The sequence below is a fragment of the Suillus plorans genome (assembly GCF_016647745.1).
Source record: "Suillus plorans strain S12 chromosome Unknown HD556scaffold_14, whole genome shotgun sequence".
Classification (NCBI taxonomy): domain Eukaryota; kingdom Fungi; phylum Basidiomycota; class Agaricomycetes; order Boletales; family Suillaceae; genus Suillus; species Suillus plorans.
In genome coordinates, this window is record NW_024537398.1 from 207,742 (window position 1) to 224,420 (window position 16,679).

The window sequence follows — 16,679 nt, forward strand, 5'->3', positions numbered from 1 at the left end:
TGACAATTCCATACCCCCGGAGTCTGTGACAGACTTACTCTGGGCCAGAATGTCCCTTTCCTTACCATTTCCTGGACGTTCTCATGATATGAATCAGTACAGTTTGAAGAACAACAAATCAGGTTTTATGCAAGTCACGGTCATATGACTCATATCAGTGCGCCCAAGTCTTCTTTTCTCCGTGTCTTTTCTTATTGCTGTTTAGATAGTACTAGTGCTATCTGTCAATCTGATAGTGTTTCTCAATTAGGCTATCTCTGGCTAGACAAACTGATGCCCGTCAGCACCGCACCAATGTCCGATGCAGATTGAAGATTCTGCATTCATCATTGTTGGCAACCTTACAATATGAAACACCGATAATCGATGCAGAGAGCAAGAATGTGCGCATGAAGCGACAGATAGCCCAACAACGAGGAGCAGAAATGGTCAACATTGAGATAGTACTATGCTCGCGCACGAGAACGTGAGTTTACTTCGTGTGAATCTTCTCTACTTTTGACGGTTTATTTCTGGTATGGCCTTGGCATGCTGACACAATTTGTCTTCTATATTTCAAGTACTGTGTCAGTATGTCAAGCGTCCCGCCCATTGAAATGTTTCATGACCAATCTTTACGTTGAGCGCTAGCCCCTGGATTTTTGGGCAATCAACGCCGGAATGGTTGTCATCCCTCAATTTCATTTTGGTGGCCCAAACACTGGACGGTGGTATATAAACTATCACCATGCGTGAACCAAGTTCACCTTTCACCCTCACTCCCATTCTCTACCAATATGACCATAGTCTCAAATGATCCCACTTTGTGGCCGACCATCAATGCATATAGTTTTTCCAGCTATTTTTCAGGTCAGTGGAGAGTATTCGTATTCTGAAGATGATGTCTCGATTTAACGTTGGCTGCGGTTTCGCAGTTGCCGCCTTTGTTGTAGTGACGTATGATTGGGGTGAGCATTATAACATTAAAGGACTGCTGATATCTTACAAGTATTTTCAGCACTTACATTTGGACAAGAGGTATGTCAATACTATGACCGGAGCAGCCATCTTGCTAAGAATCCTTTATAGGTTGAATTGGTCTGGGTGAGTATAGTCTCATGTCAGAGGAACGACCATGAAAATACGCCTAATTACAGAGGCAACGTTGGTCCCTGATGGCAGTTTTGTATCTCGGTGTATGTAGCTTGTTTTTCGTGGTTGTCATGCTGTGCTGACATGAAAGTATCCTAGGTGCGCTACCTTGGAATTGTATATGCTGCGTATGTTCGCAAAGTTAAATAATCAATGCTGTGTTGATCGTCTATCTCTCATAATCAGCCTGACCATCCTGTGTATGTCTCCTTAGTACATCTACTGTCTTCGCTTCTTCTGACAAACAGTATACAGTCCATATTCCGACCCTCTCGCTGACAGATACAGTGAGTCTTCTGCGCAGATACCTGTTATTCTCCTCCAATTAACTGTGGTTCCCTTTAGGAGTGGGTGCGGTTCTTTACTAACTACTTGGCTCTCTACTGACTGCCACGCTATACTGCCACAGATGTGAGTCTGTTTGGAGTGTGCTACCTGAGGTTGATCACTGACTGGATTCGTCAGGCTGGATCGTGTACGTCCTATGGAATTGGACGGCTGTTGTAGCATTTGCGATGCTGTGTGGTGAGCTTGACACTTGCGAGACCTCAGTGATATTGACTGAAACACGCTGCAAGTCATCATCGTCACTCGGCTGCATGCCATGTATCAACGATCCAGAAAGATCCAGATATTTCTCGTTGTCAACATCCTGGTTGTCAACATTTTCGATGGAGTGATAGCTGTAATAGCAATGGTGCATGCTTCAGGAGGTACGCTTAATTATAGATGAAAACTTTAAACGTGCATGGGGCTCACTGATGGATATCAGAGGAAGTCATTTTTTCCGGCTCTCATCAGTGCTGGATTACCTTTACGGGAGATTTTCTACTTCTGAATTCTGTTGCTTGGATACTCGCAACTGTGTGGGAGGTCTTCGCACTGTGCCTCGCAGTCTGGATTGCGGTAAAACACTTCCGTGAACTGCGACGACATTCGGCAGGAGGGATTATGGGGCACTGTTTCACGGTGTTGATGAAAACTCATGTGCTTTACTTTGCGAGGTAAGCTAATCTTGTTGTTGTTCCCTTTTCCCACTGAATGGTCGGACTTGGTAGCTTTGTCGCTGTTTCGTGCTTCGCACTCATTCTTGATTTCTCTCCGACATTCTCAACGGTATGTTGATCTTTCACTCACCTATACATGCTACAACGATTCATCATTTCTATAGTTCCAAAATTCTCTAGGAATCCAGACTTTTTATGGAATGCTTCAGATTTTGCAGACCATACAGTTGTTTGTGCTGGGACCACGGCTGATCCTTGGCGTTCGAGAGTATGGCGCTAAGCTCGTGGCCAATTCCGACACATATATTGGTATGAACTCAATCGCTTTCCAGGAGCGTGGGGACATATCGAGTGGCAGTAGTGTGTAATCCGTCCTCGATTCATCTTCTTGCCTCATTCGACGTCCCACTCCCGTCTTTTCACCCGACTGACGCCAACTGGCTTACGGAAGATCCGACCAAGATGATTCCAAGGTGCGCGAAGCACGGTCGTGCATGCGTAGCTTGATGATGCGAGGCATACTTGATGAGGTTGATACTTGTGGAGGAGCTTGTCTTTCACTTTCGTTCGACGAAGCGGAAATACGGGTATGAATATGAACTGTCTCGGATTGTCACTGAAACACTACTGGGTGATACATGTGCGCTAATAGACATTGTGCTATGAAGACCATGATTCTTCAGCTGGGACCCAGTGCTAACGTCTGGGAATAGCACACTAATCATCAAACGGTTTGCTGACGTGGTTCTAAACGGTGACAGCGTTGGACCAGGAACGGATATACAGGCACCACTGGGACCAGCAATAGACTAATAGTGCAAGAGTCGAGCATCTGCTGCTTGATGCTACATAGGTTGTAAATATGATAGCGAATTCGACACATGAAGAGGTAAATCTCCCGTGGCTGGTTGGTGGAAGAGACCGTCTTCAAAATGACACAGAAGTTGGGGCCCTGAATTAGATTTTCGGATATGAAAAGTTTGAGTGCTCAGCGCTCAGGGTCGTGGTGATACTCTGGGAGATTCGAATATTGAGAAAAGGAAGGTTTCATGATCTTTGAATTCAACCGGGCACGAATTATCATAAGAACGTGTTGACCAATGGTGTCGGTGAGATTTTGAGACTCTGCCCGCCTCACTCTTCACACTGTGACAGGGCGCCCGTCGCTATTGGACAATTTTATGGCGAGTCAGCTGTATCATGATGAGTATCCTGCCATTGGTTAATATACAAGCTCCCCATGAAGTTGCACAATACATAGTAATAAAAAAGTAAACGGCATGACAAGGAATAAAAATACACTGGCACGACTCGCAATCATTCATAACCCAACTCAGCATCAATTCGCGCTCTCCGCAAGTTCCTCCTCTCCTCGTCAGTCATACACGACCACCCCTCAACAGTCTCCGACAACTCCTCCTCGATACGCTCCTCCATCTCTATCTGCTTCTTGCTCTTCTTCGGCGGGGGAGGTCTCGGTAATGGTGGTGGAGGGGTCCGTCGGTTGGTGTGGAGTGGTGCAATCCGTGAAAGCATCGTTCGCGAAGACTTCACCAATGGCGAATAGGAAGGCCCGTTTGAGAACGGTGAATTTGGTTGTGAGTTGACACGTCGGATGAGCTCTGACATTGGGGTCGACTTGGGTTTGATGCTGAAGGCGCGTGACTGGAGAGTGACAGACGGAGTCTGCTTTGGTGGGGGAGCTATGCTTTTCGGTGGAATATTCTAGGTAGAATGTAAGTGAGGATATCGAAGAGTACGGAAATGTAGTACCTTGGTTATCTCAGGGGTTACAATGATTTCGGACCCCTTGGGGTTGTCGTCTCGAGAGTCTTCGTCCTCGGGCAAATGCCTACTTGGGTTAGGTGACCTCGAACGAGGAGGGTCGTCGTTGCCGTCCTCATTTTCACTTTCCGAGAGAACCGCTTTCCTTCTACCTTTTGCCTTAGGTTTCGGTTTCGGTTTTGCAGTGGAGGTGGGTTTCGATAGTGCCTTCTTCTTCGATATAACTGTCGTTTCCTCTTCCTCAACGAAATCGTCGTCTTCGAGGGCATTATTACCTGCAGCTGGTTCATCCATGGGGGATTTGTGCGCAAGATCGTCGAGTTCGACTCTGTCAGCCTGCTTCCTACCTTTTTTCTTCCCCTTCGCTCGAGAAGACAACTTTGTGTCCTTTTTCTTGCCCTTGTTCGCAGCAACGATGATGTCTGCGTCCCCGTTTTCATCTCCAAGTGTGTGCGAATTGTCCATTTCTGCGACGACGGGCGACAATTGTGCAGAGAATAGAGGAGGTGCTATAATAGAGGATGACGAAGTATCGGCGACGTCTACATCCATCTTTTCGCCATGAACTTCTGACTGAAGCGGGGAAACCTTCTTCCGTTTACGAGTTATCTGGGGTGGAGAAGAGGGCGGAGAGGACAAATCGGGTAAAGCAGGAATAGAAGACGGGAGGCGTGATGTTGTAGAAGATAGTTGAGACGGAAGCACTGGCTCGTGCGGTGCAGGAAGAACCACAACGTTGCTCGGCTGAGTATCGACGATGCTTTGTTCAGGAACCTTCAGTAAAGGCGATGTCCTAGCTTTAGGCTTCGGTTTAGGCCTGGGTTTCGGCTTGGGCTTGACGGGCTTGTCTTGAGATTTCTGCCGCTTCCGTGGAGGCTTGAGTGATAGTTCGTCGAGGTCGGAGTCGGACGTTAACTCTATCACATCATGGTTGACAGGCACGTAAGTCGGCTTCTTAACCTGAGTCTTCCGAGTGCGCGTCTTGGCTCGGTCGGCAATGCTAAACGCAGGATCGACTTCCTCGATGAGATCTGAAACCGCAGATGGTGTGGTTGGAGGGCGGATGCTGTCTGCAGCCAAGGTACTAGCTGGGATTACAGAAGCAGAGTCGATGAGTGAGCCAGAGGAACGAAGTTCATCGTCTTTGATGAAGTCGTCATATATGGTAGTCGTAGTTCGAGACTTTCGCGGCATAGGACGTGGGCGCGGTTTAGACTTCGGTACAGGTGTTCCCGCGCCACGAGGAAGTGACGGAGAAGGATTTGGTGGTTCAGAGTCTTGGTAGCCTGGAGGTGGTGTAAATAGAGACACATTACTTGTGTCGAGAGGTTCACGTCCTCGCTGGGGAGTCTGTGCTTGACTGGTAATAAATGAAGCAGTCTGAATTGTTGACGCTGCAAATCCGTGTCCAATTAGCATGGGGTATAGGACAAGAAGCTTGAAGAATTCCTAACGCTGTATGTTTTCCGGGCCTGTAGAAAACGGGGCTCCGCTCAAGAGGCCGCTTTGGTCGGCAATTTGAAGAGGTCGTAAAGCATCTTCGTCTTCGCTGTCAGCAACAATCCAGTCGTCTGCAACATCGGCCATGTTTTAATTGATAGATATTTGCAGTGATTATACTGGGTGTCGTCGATGAGTATGTAGAAGAAGTTAAAAAGAGTAAGACAAGACTCTCATCCGGGACACATCAAAGGTGGCCACATGCACGTGATCGCGTCACTCATGAATTATGAATATATGAATACTTACCTCCAACTCTTGGGACCGAAAGTGGGACTTTACCAAGACATAGCATTACCAGCGCTATACTTCACAAGAGGTGATGTGACTGCTCAGCGCTCAGATCATGGCCAGAAATCATCAATCTTAATCAGTGCTCAGTGATATCCGTGTTACAAAATGTCTTCACATTTGGTGCCAACACTGCTTCTGCCAAAGATGGAATCTGTCTACTATCGTCGCGTCCACGTCAACACCTCAGAACAACTACTGAGCTCAAGCTTGTACCGTTCATTTCTTCGCGTTGTCAAGTTATTGTATCGATATCCGAATCTCGTACTTGTCTGCTTGCAAAGAGTCATGTAACACTCTAGGCACCGCCCAACCTAGCCACGGAACTTCCAGGGATCAATTTTCTATATAAGGAATACAAGAACCGCCAACTGGATCGGATCGATCTATGCAGTGGAGTGCAAAAATATTTACCTTGATCTTCGGTTATCAGTGAGCACGGATGGCAGTGATATAGCGCGAATGTCCGAACCGCTATACCAAGTTCACCTCTCACCCACACCCATTCTCTAACAATATGGCCATACTAGTCTCGTATGATCCCACTTGGTGGCCGTCCATCCATGCATATCGTTTTTCCAGCTATTTTGGAGGTTCGTGGAGAGCAGTCGGATGTTGAAGCTGAGCGCTGACTCGGATGTCTCAATCTAACCTTGGCTCCGGTATTGCAGTTGCCGCTTTTGTTGGGGTGATGTATGATTGGGGTGAGCACGATAAATATTAAAGGATCGCTGATATCTTACAAGTATTTTCAGCACTCACATTCGGACAAGAGGTATGTCGATGCCATGACCGGAGCAGCCATCTCGCTAAGAATCCTTCTATAGGTCGAACTCATCTGGGTGAGCAGAGTCTCATGGCAGAGGGAACACACATGAAAATACACTTATTTACAGAGACAACGCTGGTCCCTAATGACAGTGCTGTATCTCAGTGTATGTAGCTTGTTTGTTGTAGTTGCCATTCTGTGCTGACTTGAAAGTATCCTAGGTGCGCTACCTTGGAATCCTATCTGCTGCGTACGTTCGGAAGGTTAAACATTGGTGTTGTGCTAATAGTCTATCTCTTATAATCAGTTTGTCCATGGTTGGTATGTCTCCTTAGTACATTCACTGTCTTCTCTTCTTCTGACCGACGGCATTCAGTCGGTGTTCCGACAATCTCTCTGACAGATACAGTGAGTCTTCTGTTTAAATGCCTGCCATTCCCCTCAAATTAACCGCGGTGTTCTGTAGCAGTGGGTGTCGTTCTGTGCTGACTTCTCAGTCCACTAATGGCTGCCACGCTATACCACCAAAGATGTGAGTCTTTTGGAGTATGTGCTACCTGAGACTGGTCACTGATCGAATTTGTCAGGCTGGATGATGTTCACTGTGTGGTATTTGACGAGTCTTGTGGCATTTGCGATGCTGTGGGGTGAGCTTTGTACTTGCGAGATCTCAGTGATATTGGAATGACTGAAACATGCCGCAAGTCATCATCATTACCCGGTTGCATGCCATGTATCAACGAGACAGAAAGATCCTGATATTTCTCGTTCTCACCTTCTTGGCGATCAACACTTTTGATGGAGTGACAGTCTTAGTGTCAACGATGCATAGTTCAGGAGGTACGTTTAGTTATAGATGAAAACGAACGTGTATATGGCTCATTGGTGGATACCAGAGGAACTCATTCTCTCCGGCACCTACCAGTGCAGCATTGGCTATAAAAGAGATACCCTAGTTCTGTATTTTGCTGCTTGGATACTCTACAATGTGTGGGAGGTCCTCACCCTATGTCTCGCGGTCTGGATTGCGGTAAAACACTTCCGTGAACTGCGACAACATTCGACAGCAGGGATTATCGGGGACTGTTTTACGGTGTTGATAAAAACTCACGTGCTTTACTTTGCGAGGTAAGTTCATATTGTGAATATTGTCCTTTTTTCCACTGAAGGGTCGGACATGATAGCTTTGTTGCTGTCTCTTGCTTCGAGTTCGTCGTTCAATTCTCTCCAACGGTATGTCAATCTTTCACTTACCTCTACATGTGACCACGATCTATCATTTCTATAGAGCCATTATATCCTAGAAGAACAGACTTTGTCTGGCTTGTTTCAGATTTTGCAGGCCGTGCAGATGTTCGTGCTAGGACCACGGCTAATCCTTGGCATTCGAGAATACAATGCTGAACTCGTGGCTGACTCCGACACAGCAACCGGCATGACCTCAATCGCTTTCCAAGAGCGTGTGCATATATCGACTGGCAGTAGTGTGTAATACTCGGTGAAGTTGACACGAACCGTTGTCTAGTGCTTGCAGGGAGCACGGGAATTTATTTATTACAAGCGTCGTTGTGGTGCTCAAGTAGTTATCTGGTGTCACAAAATAGATGTCAAAGAGACATAGGTTTAGGCAATGTTTTCGTCGTAGTATTTATTCGAATCATTTGCTATAGGTCTTGACATTGACAATGACTCAACCAATGTCCTGAACATATCTACTGTACCAACGAAGGAAAGCAGTGCCCAGAACGGGAAAGTCGAGGAGGAAGAGATGTTTATAGGCGATGTCACCAGAATAGATGCAAGTTTCTATTTGCTCGTGCTTCTCATCCTCGAGGACAACTTGTGACCTCTCGCGTATCGGAGGCACTATGGGGTATATGGTGCGACGGTCTTATCTACATATTATAAGAACGTACTAAGTATATATCGCAAGTTGAGCTGAACGTTGAACAATTACTATTGTTAGCTGTACAGCCACTCGACACGTAACCGCTCTTATTATCTAAGCCGCGGCCCACATCCTAAATTTTTGCATGTCGTCTGGAGGACGATTTGCACCTTACAAAAATGCTCTCACCGCGATTTCTAAGAGGGCGGGAACACCACTACCTTCTCTCATAGTTTCTTTTGCCATCCTTCATGAATTAACTGCCATCGTTCCCATTGTGGGCATTTTTTACACAGCACGCAGTCTAGGTGCAGGCGAGCGCATTGTCAACGCTGTTGCTCTCCAACGAGATGGCTCTATCGATGACCAGTATTGGGTGAACACCCGGCTGAGATCGTGGGCTGATGAAGGCGAGCAATGGGCTGGTCGCGTTGGACGTCGATATGGCATCTTCGGCTTTGAGAAAGGCAAGGTCGTCGACCAGACCCAGGCGCGCGAGTTGTCTGGTAAGCTAGCGGGGGACGTTGCTAATGCAGTTCTGGCTTATGGCGCAGTCAAGGTTTTTTTTTTCTTTACTACGGTTGGGATAGTCATGACTGATATTCGTTCAGGCACTTTTACCCGTCCGCATTGGTCTTTCGCTATATATTTCTCCAATTTTCTCTCGGACAGTTGTGGAGCCGATTCGATTGGGTGGTCTTCGTCTATTAGGACGCAGACCGAAATCCATGTAAAAGGTGGGTGACGTTCCTATATTTTCTTTTCATGATGATTTCGCTTGCCGCCCCAGTCGTAGCTATAAGCGTTGACGAACGGTAGAGCATACAGCCAAAAATTTGCACCACTGATTCTATCCTTGCCTCTTTCTTTCCATAATTTCGAAGCTTACCATCTGTCTCACAGGTTATCGTTATATAAGCGGCACATTCCTACTAGTAATGAGCATACCCTTTTGTCACTTGAAAGTCGTCTTATGCAATGCTCATTGATGATTTCCTCCGATGTGTTTGGACCTTTTTTCCCTCCCAGTCAAATTGGCTCTTCAAAGACTCGTAGCATATATAAGTATCATGCTTTTTCAGGCTTCATGAGCGCACAGACATGGACAGTAGTACACGCATGTAATCCAGTTGGCGTGAGTCGAGAATGGGAGGTTGAACGTCGAAATTGACATGGTGTAGTACATGAATGAGTTGCGAAAGTCTGATACAGACCACTGGATAGGCGGAGTGGTGATTGCGGGCTTTGTTGATCATGCGGCAAGGCCCTCGACATCCTCCTCACGTACTTCAACATTGCTTCGGTTAATTTAAGCATTCCAAAAAGCGAAGGAGACGCGTCTGGCAGGTGAAGGTGTTCAATGAGTAATCAAATCTTCTAGGTAGAATGTAAGTAAGGACATCAAAGAGTATGGAGATGTAGTGCCTTGGTTACCTCAGGAATTACAATGGTTTCAGAATTCTTGGAACCGTCGTCTCGAGAGTCTTCGTCCTCGGGTAAATGCCTACTTGGGTTAGGTGACACAAGGAGGGTCGTCGTTGCCGTCCTCGTTTTCACTTTCCGAGAGAATCGCTTTCCCTCTGCCTTTTGCCTTGAGTTTCGATTTTGCAGCGGAGGTGGGTTTCGATAGTGCCTTCATCTTCGATGTAACTTTCGGTTCCTCTTCCTCAACGAAATCGTCGTCTTCGAGGCAATTATTACCTGCAGCTGGCTCATCCGTGGGGGATTTATGCGCAAGATCGTCGGGTTCGACTCTGTCAGCCTGCTTAGTCCGATGTCAACTCTATCACATCATGGTTGACAGGCACGTAGGTCGGCTTCTTGACCTGAGTCTTCCGAGTGCGCGTCTTGGCTCGGTCGGCAATGCTAAACGCAGGATCAACTTCCTCGATGAGATCTGAAACAGTAGATGGTGTGGTTGGAGGGCGGATGCTGTCTGCAGCCAAGGTACTGGCTGGAATTGCAGATGCAGAGTCGATGAGTGAGCCAGAGGAACAAAGTTCATCGTCTTTGATGAAGTCGTCATATATGGTACTCGTAGTTCGAGACTTAGACTTTCGCGGCACAGGACGTGGGCGCGGTTTAGACTTCGGTACAGGTGTTCCTGCGCCACGAGGGAACAGCGGAGAAGGATTTGGTGATTGAGAGTCTTGGTATCCTCGAGGTGGTGTAAACAGAGATACACTACTTGTGTCGAGAGGTTCGCGTCCTCGCTGGGGAGTCTGTGCTTGACTGGTAATAAATGAAGCAGTCTCAATTGCCGACCCTAAAAATCCGTATCCAGTTAGCATGCGGTGTAGGACATGAAGCTTGAAGAATTCCTAACGCTGTAGTATGTTTTCCGGGACTGTAGAAAACGGGGTTCCACTCAAGAGACCGCTTTGGTCAGCAATTTGAAGAGGTCGTAAAGCATCTTCGTCTTCGCTGTCAGCGACAATCCAGTCGTCTGTAACATCGGCCATGTTTTAATTGAATGAGGTTTGCAGTGATTATACTGGGTATCGTCGAAGAGTATGTAGAAGAAGTTAAGAAGCGGTCACCACATGCACGTGATCGCGTCACTAATGAACGGTACCATCACTTTCAGCACATATTTGCATCTAAAATTCATCTAAAGCTATCGAAAATCCTATCTAAGCAGTAAATTTAACTCTCGATCTCTATCTTTTTTCGTCTCGAAAAGTCCCACATTTCTAAAGGGGTCGAAACATAGCGAAAATGTTCATTGCCTAGCATCGATCATCGATGCATCACCGGCACCGGTGCACCATCTGAGATCAATCAAGTACTGATTCATCGCCACAGCATGATGGCCAGAAACCAGTGATATTCGTGTTACAAATGTGTTCACATTTGGTGGCAACACTGCTTCTGCCAAAGATGGCATCTATGATCTATCTACTATCGATCGTCACGTCCACGTCCACACCTACTGAGCTCAAGCTTGTACCGTTCCTTTCTTCACGTTGTCCCACGTTAACAAGTTATTGTACCTCCGAATCTCGTACTCGTCTGCTTGCGAAGAGTTATGTAACACTCTAGGCACAGCCCAACCTAGCCACAGACGGAGCCTTCCAGGGCACAAAGTTCATCACTTTTCTATATAACGAATACAAGAACCGCAACTGCATGTGGAGTGCACAAATATCTACCCTGATCTTTTGTTGATCTTATTGATATTTCGGTTATCAAACTATAGTGAGCACGGATGGTGGTGTACGTACATACGTACATATAGCGTGAATGTCACCGCTATACGTTTACCAAGTTCACCTCTCACCTCACACATTCTCTCACAATATGACCATGGTCTCAAATGATCCCACTTGGTGGCCGGCCATCAATGCATATTGTTTTGCCAGCTATTTTGGAGGTTCGTGGAGAGCAGTCGGATGTTGAAGCTGAGCGCTGACTCAGATGTCTCAATCTAACCTTGGCTCCGGTATCGCAGTTGCTGCCTTTGTTGGGGTGATGTATGATTGGGGTGAGCATGATAATATTAAAGGAATGCTGATATCTTACAAGTATTTTAAGCACTCACATTCGGACAAGAGGTATGTCGATGCCATGACCGGAGCAGCCATCTCGCTAAGAGTCCCTTTATAGGTCGAATTGATCTGGGTGAGTAGAGTCTCATGGCAGAGGAACACTCATGAAAATACGCTTATTTACAGAGGCAACGCTGGTCCCTAATGACAGTGACGTATCTCAGTGTATGTAGCTTGCTTGTCGTAGTTGCCATTGTGTGCTGACTTGAAAGTATCCTAGGTGCGCTACCTTGGAATCCTAGTTGCTGCGTATGTTCGGAAGGCTAAATATTTGGTGTTGTGCTAATCATCTATCTCTTATAATCAGTCTGTACATGGTTGGTATGTCTCATTAGTACATTCACTGTCTTCTCTTCTTCTGACCAACGGCCTTCAGGCACTGTTCCGACCATCTTGCTGACAGATACAGTGAGTCTTCTGTATAAATGCTTGCCATTTCCCTCAAATTAACCGTGGTGTTCTGTAGCAGTGGGTGTGGTTCTTTGCTGACTTCTCAGTTCACTAATGGCTGCCACGCTATACTATCAAAGATGTGAGTCTGTTTGGAGTGTGTGTTACCTGAGACTGGTCACTGAATCGATTTGTCAGGCCGGATGATGTACATTATATGGAATTGGACGAATGTTGTGGTATTTGCGATGCTGTGGGGTGAGCTTTGCACTTGCGAGATCTCAGTGATATTGGGATGACTGAAGCATACTGCAAGTCATCATCATCACTCGGTTGAATGCCATGTATCAACGATCCAGAAAAATCCTGATATTTCTTGTTGTCACCTTCCTGGCGATCAACACTTTTGAAGGAGTGACAGTCGTAATATCAACGATCCAGACTTCAGGAGGTACGCTTAATTATGGATGAAACCCGAACGTGCATAGGGCTCATTGATCGATACCAGAGGAATTCATTCTCTCCGGCACCTACCAGTGCATGATCAGCTATACAGGAGATACCCTACCAATTCTGAATCCTGCTGCTTGGGTAATCTACGTTGTGTGGGAGGTCCTTGCACTATGTCTCGCAGTCTGGATTGCAGTAAAACACTTCCGTGAACTGCGATTACATTCGGCAGGAGGGATTATCGGGGACTGTTTTACGGTGTTGATGAAAACTCATGTGCTTTACTTTGCAAGGTAAGTTCATATTATGATCATTGTCCTTTTTTCCACTGAAGGGTATGATAGCTTTGTTGCTGTCTCTTGCTTCGAGCTCATCGTTGAATTCTCTCCAATAATATCAACGGTATGTCGATCTTTCACTTACCTCTACATGTGACCATGATCTATCATTTCTATAGAACCAATTTGTCCTAGAAGATCAGGCTTTTTTTGGCTTGGCTCAGATTTTCTCAGTCATGCAGATGTTCGTGCTAGGACCACGGCTGATCCTTGGCATTCGAGAATATAATGCCAAACTCGTGGCTGACTCTGACGCAGCAACCGGCATGACCTCAATCGCTTTCCAAGAGCGCGTGCATATATCGACTGGCAGTAGTGTGTAATGCTCGGTGAAGTTGACGAGAACCGTTGTCTAGTGCTTGCAGGGAGCACAGGAAATTTGTTTTTTGTTTATATTCCAAGCCGGTGCTCCAGTAGTTATTTAGTGTCACAAAATAGATGTCAAGGAAACATAGGTTTAGACAATAGTTTCGTCGTAGTATTTATTCGAATAGGTCTTGACATTGACAATATTTCTACCAATGTCCTGGATATCTCTACTGTACCAACGAAGGAAAGCAGTGTACAGAATGGAAAGTCGAGGAGCGAGAGATGTTAATAGGCGATATCGCCGGAACGTTAGATGCAAATTTCTATTTGCTCCTGCTTCTCATCTCCGAGGACAACTCGTGACCCACCGGTCGTCGTATCGGAAGCATTGTGAGATATTGACTTTCGTAATATGGTGCGGCTGTCTTGTAGCATATATAGCTTTTTCAGGCTTCAGGAGCGCACAGACATGGACAGTAGTGCACGCCTGTAAGCCAGCTGGCGTGAGTCGAGAATGGGAGTTGAACGTCGAAGTTGAACGATGGCCACGGCCCTGCTGCACGAGCTCAACTGCCTGTCGTAGATTGACATGACGTATAGCACATGAGGCTGCAGCTACGGGCAGTGATCTGACATAATGAAAGGCAGCGGCAGCTTCGTGTCGTGAAATTGTCGATGATCGCGTTGCGAAGTGACCGTCAAAAAGGTTGAAAAATGTTGTGTAGGTCTCCAGTCCAGATGCATGGTTGTGCTCCTCTGCTGCAGCAACCCAGCGCAAAGCTGCCTTGATACGTTCCGGAAAGCCTTGTGTGGCATGTCCTGATGCTAGTCTGAAGTTCTCTACAGCGAGTGACAAATCAGCAGGGTCATGTAGAATCCGGTAACAAGACAAATAGGCTTTCTGCAGCCTCATGTAGCTGAAATACCTGTCCGGGTGCAGTGAAGACAAAGCTGACAATTATTGTTGGCAAAGAGTAATGGCCTCCTCGACATCTTCATTCTTCTGAGTTTGCGTGAAACGAAAACAGAGCACCGAGCTCAAATTGTGAAGAGTTACATTGCGCTGTGGAAGGTCAAGCCTTCTTAACCGAATGGATTCGCGATACAAACCAATGGCCTCGTTAAGGTCCTCACTAACATGCGATTTGCGATATCTAGTGTCGAGCGCGATGGCAAGGTTGTTGAGCGTGGTGTCACGACATGGATGCCTAGGTGGGTGCAACGTCAGTGCCTCGCGATAGAGGCTGATAGCTCAGGTGATGTCATCAATGTCACCACGTTTGTTGAAACGGGCGATGGAGGCAAGCCCTAGGGTGTTTATGAGTAAACACGATATTGGTGCCCAACAGTGCAGCACCTCTTCATGCAAAGAGATAGCCTCATTGAGGTCATTAGGTTTGCCTTGATGACGGAAGCGTGACGTGAGTGAAGAGGCCAAGTTGTTCAGGTAGGTATCGCGGTCAGCATGTACCTCGAGGCACAGAGACACGGCCTCACGACCGAGTTGTATGCTCGTGTCAAGATCATCGATGCTACCGTGCTGATCAATCAGCACGGCAGCATCGATGATCAAGCTCGTCGAGGGCTCTGGGACGGAGTTGATGGCCCAGAGGACAGAGCTCGAGGACGACTCTTCGAAGGTGGATGCCTTCATCGGATGCGTCTGTTGGAAGATTATTGCATTCGTCGATCACATAATTGACGCCATTGCCTGCCGCGATGTTAGGAAGGTAGGTGTCCTCTGGACAGAGAGGCAGTAGTTCATGATAGAGTTGGGCGGCTTCGCGGATGTCGGTAGCAGTACTTTTCTTGATGTGGTGCCAAGTCAGTGCTTCGGTAAGATTATATGGAGATGAGGGATGATCGGGATGGTGCTGCGGACGCAATGCAAGGGCGTCGCGGAAGAGGGAAGTGGTGGCATCGATGTCTTCGAGATCATTTCGGATGTAGCCTAAGAGGTGGACCCACGCGAGGTTGGTGAGAGCCGTTGCATGATCTGGATGGCTGACCGGACACTGGTCCAGAACCAACTGAAAATGCTCTACAGCATTGTTCAGGTGAGAGACTGTCTTGCTCGTCACGTATGCGGTAAATTGTGCATGGCCCGCATCTGTGTCTCGAGCAATCTTGCAGTCTACGAGAGACTGCAGTTTGCGTTCTGTCAGCAAAAGCTAAAGGACAGATACCAGCGTCACTCACATCAAACAGTGCATCGTCCTGATCGTCGCAAGCATGTACGATAGCGGCCTTCAGCTCGATGGGAGGGTGAACAACACGCGCAGGTGGGAAGGCTAAATTTACAGGACGTTGGTGTATGTGCGTGAATAAGAAGCGAATCAATCACCGAATGACCCATGTCCACGATTGAGTAGCTCATCCCATGACATTTGAAGTCTTCGAACGACCTCACCACCGCCTAGCATTATACCAAGCTCATAAGATGCTCTGATCGACAACGCAGGCGAGGAGTGTGATGATCTATAAACCAAGGATGAGTTCTTGCATAGCATCAGAAAGTCACCGTGGACTTTACAGTGACAGAATTCCCCCACACTACAGATTCACGATAAGACACTGATGGCTGATTTCCAGCGTCTCCGGGAGTCGATATGTAGATGCTAGCGGGAATGCGCTTGGAAGGAACTTGAAGATTCTTCCCGCTGATAACTGTAGGTCGAGTGCGAGGATGATGAAACAGATGCAAGGGTAATATAGAGGGACTCGCCTTCAAGTCTAATATATCGTTCTTCTAGACCACTACGTGTGATCGTGGGACAAAACAAACGACGAATGACACGCAGCATCTGAAATTGAGATAGGTTCAGAATGAGCAGTAGGAGAAGGCGGAGGGTGGGTGGAATGAGTCAGAGTGTGGATGGAGTTCGGCTGAGAGAGAAGAGGTTGAGGGTTCAGGCCATACTGCACGTGTATTTCCATGTTGTTGAGCCCTGAAGTATTATAGACGCTGGTATGATTGCACTAAGCGCTGGGAAAGGAGATCATCGACCAGGATTAGCGGAAGAATCTAAAGTAGCCAATGTCGAAGTGGGCATGGGAGTCTCAGGGTGATTGGACTTGCATCGTACTGCTCAGTTAGCACACCAAGGCAAGATGTAGAATCGAGTGTATTTCGTATGGTAATGCGAACAATGTCAAAACCACTGAAAACGGCACGCCAAGAAGAACCGAATGATTGTATACGACTCGCCCAAATGAGCTGATAGAGCTATGGGGGGAGGATGATCTTGCGTGAACAAAGGAATAAGAAAAGAA

The 16,679-nt window shown here is 46.9% G+C and overlaps 7 protein-coding genes across 7 annotated transcripts; 4 read left to right on the top strand and 3 right to left on the bottom strand.

Annotated features, from left to right (window-relative positions):
- The first annotated feature begins 653 nt into the window (after window positions 1-653).
- Window positions 654-2,684, top strand: HD556DRAFT_220581 (uncharacterized protein). The gene is made up of 13 exons (XM_041309930.1): window positions 654-849; window positions 915-947; window positions 998-1,017; window positions 1,069-1,083; window positions 1,137-1,175; window positions 1,231-1,259; window positions 1,318-1,331; window positions 1,387-1,422; window positions 1,597-1,656; window positions 1,710-1,844; window positions 1,904-2,135; window positions 2,190-2,247; window positions 2,303-2,684. Exons 1-13 carry the CDS (start codon window positions 777-779, stop codon window positions 2,504-2,506), a joined length of 948 nt encoding a protein of 315 aa, XP_041162920.1. The 5' UTR covers window positions 654-776; the 3' UTR covers window positions 2,507-2,684.
- A 684-nt stretch (window positions 2,685-3,368) lies between these two features.
- Window positions 3,369-5,510, bottom strand: HD556DRAFT_1525698 (uncharacterized protein; the record flags this gene model as incomplete). The annotated part of the gene is made up of 3 exons (XM_041309284.1): window positions 3,369-3,863; window positions 3,912-5,317; window positions 5,378-5,510. The coding sequence occupies 3 exons, from the start codon at window positions 5,508-5,510 to the stop codon at window positions 3,456-3,458; spliced, it is 1,947 nt and encodes a 648-aa protein (XP_041162921.1). The 3' UTR covers window positions 3,369-3,455.
- Window positions 5,511-6,110: 600 nt separating this feature from the next.
- Window positions 6,111-8,014, top strand: HD556DRAFT_220798 (uncharacterized protein). Its single transcript, XM_041309931.1, has 12 exons — window positions 6,111-6,307; window positions 6,386-6,418; window positions 6,470-6,489; window positions 6,542-6,556; window positions 6,611-6,649; window positions 6,705-6,733; window positions 6,791-6,804; window positions 6,860-6,895; window positions 7,071-7,130; window positions 7,189-7,323; window positions 7,380-7,611; window positions 7,668-8,014. Exons 1-12 carry the CDS (start codon window positions 6,232-6,234, stop codon window positions 7,747-7,749), a joined length of 771 nt encoding a protein of 256 aa, XP_041162922.1. The 5' UTR covers window positions 6,111-6,231; the 3' UTR covers window positions 7,750-8,014.
- Window positions 8,015-8,505: 491 nt separating this feature from the next.
- On the top strand, window positions 8,506-9,358 carry HD556DRAFT_1353096 (uncharacterized protein). Its single transcript, XM_041302408.1, has 2 exons — window positions 8,506-8,930; window positions 8,983-9,358. Exons 1-2 carry the CDS (start codon window positions 8,517-8,519, stop codon window positions 9,103-9,105), a joined length of 537 nt encoding a protein of 178 aa, XP_041162923.1. The 5' UTR covers window positions 8,506-8,516; the 3' UTR covers window positions 9,106-9,358.
- Window positions 9,359-11,632: 2,274 nt separating this feature from the next.
- On the top strand, window positions 11,633-13,583 carry HD556DRAFT_220893 (uncharacterized protein). The gene is made up of 12 exons (XM_041309933.1): window positions 11,633-11,855; window positions 11,906-11,925; window positions 11,978-11,992; window positions 12,046-12,084; window positions 12,140-12,168; window positions 12,227-12,240; window positions 12,296-12,331; window positions 12,508-12,567; window positions 12,626-12,760; window positions 12,818-13,052; window positions 13,104-13,161; window positions 13,217-13,583. Exons 1-12 carry the CDS (start codon window positions 11,789-11,791, stop codon window positions 13,418-13,420), a joined length of 912 nt encoding a protein of 303 aa, XP_041162924.1. The 5' UTR covers window positions 11,633-11,788; the 3' UTR covers window positions 13,421-13,583.
- HD556DRAFT_220852 (uncharacterized protein) lies at window positions 13,584-14,432 on the bottom strand. The gene has a single exon (XM_041309932.1). The coding sequence runs from the start codon at window positions 14,317-14,319 to the stop codon at window positions 13,747-13,749; it is 573 nt and encodes a 190-aa protein (XP_041162925.1). The 5' UTR covers window positions 14,320-14,432; the 3' UTR covers window positions 13,584-13,746.
- Window positions 14,365-15,472, bottom strand: HD556DRAFT_1267042 (uncharacterized protein; the record flags this gene model as incomplete). The annotated part of the gene is made up of 3 exons (XM_041299124.1): window positions 14,365-14,637; window positions 14,764-14,946; window positions 15,101-15,472. Coding segments are annotated over 3 exons (828 nt in total), but the record flags the coding sequence as incomplete, so codon positions are not given.
- Window positions 15,473-16,679: the final 1,207 nt, after the last annotated feature.

Excerpts from the sequence above, each read along its gene's own strand:
- HD556DRAFT_220581 (XM_041309930.1), top strand. The coding sequence starts at position 777 with ATGACCATAGTCTCAAATGATCCCACTTTGTGGCCGACCATCAATGCA. Across the intron at positions 1,423-1,596 it reads CTCGCTGACAGATACAGTGA|GCTGGATCGTGTACGTCCTA; the intron begins GTCTTCTGCGCA and ends TGGATTCGTCAG. Across the intron at positions 2,248-2,302 it reads TCTCTCCGACATTCTCAACG|TTCCAAAATTCTCTAGGAAT; the intron begins GTATGTTGATCT and ends TCATTTCTATAG.
- HD556DRAFT_220798 (XM_041309931.1), top strand. The coding sequence starts at position 6,232 with ATGGCCATACTAGTCTCGTATGATCCCACTTGGTGGCCGTCCATCCAT. Across the intron at positions 6,896-7,070 it reads CTCTCTGACAGATACAGTGA|GCTGGATGATGTTCACTGTG; the intron begins GTCTTCTGTTTA and ends CGAATTTGTCAG. Across the intron at positions 7,131-7,188 it reads GGCATTTGCGATGCTGTGGG|TCATCATCATTACCCGGTTG; the intron begins GTGAGCTTTGTA and ends ACATGCCGCAAG.
- HD556DRAFT_1353096 (XM_041302408.1), top strand. The coding sequence starts at position 8,517 with ATGTCGTCTGGAGGACGATTTGCACCTTACAAAAATGCTCTCACCGCG. Across the intron at positions 8,931-8,982 it reads TGGCTTATGGCGCAGTCAAG|GCACTTTTACCCGTCCGCAT; the intron begins GTTTTTTTTTTC and ends ATATTCGTTCAG.
- HD556DRAFT_220893 (XM_041309933.1), top strand. The coding sequence starts at position 11,789 with ATGTCTCAATCTAACCTTGGCTCCGGTATCGCAGTTGCTGCCTTTGTT. Across the intron at positions 12,332-12,507 it reads CTTGCTGACAGATACAGTGA|GCCGGATGATGTACATTATA; the intron begins GTCTTCTGTATA and ends TCGATTTGTCAG. Across the intron at positions 12,761-12,817 it reads AACGATCCAGACTTCAGGAG|AGGAATTCATTCTCTCCGGC; the intron begins GTACGCTTAATT and ends GATCGATACCAG.
- HD556DRAFT_220852 (XM_041309932.1), bottom strand. The coding sequence starts at position 14,319 with ATGAGGCTGCAGAAAGCCTATTTGTCTTGTTACCGGATTCTACATGAC.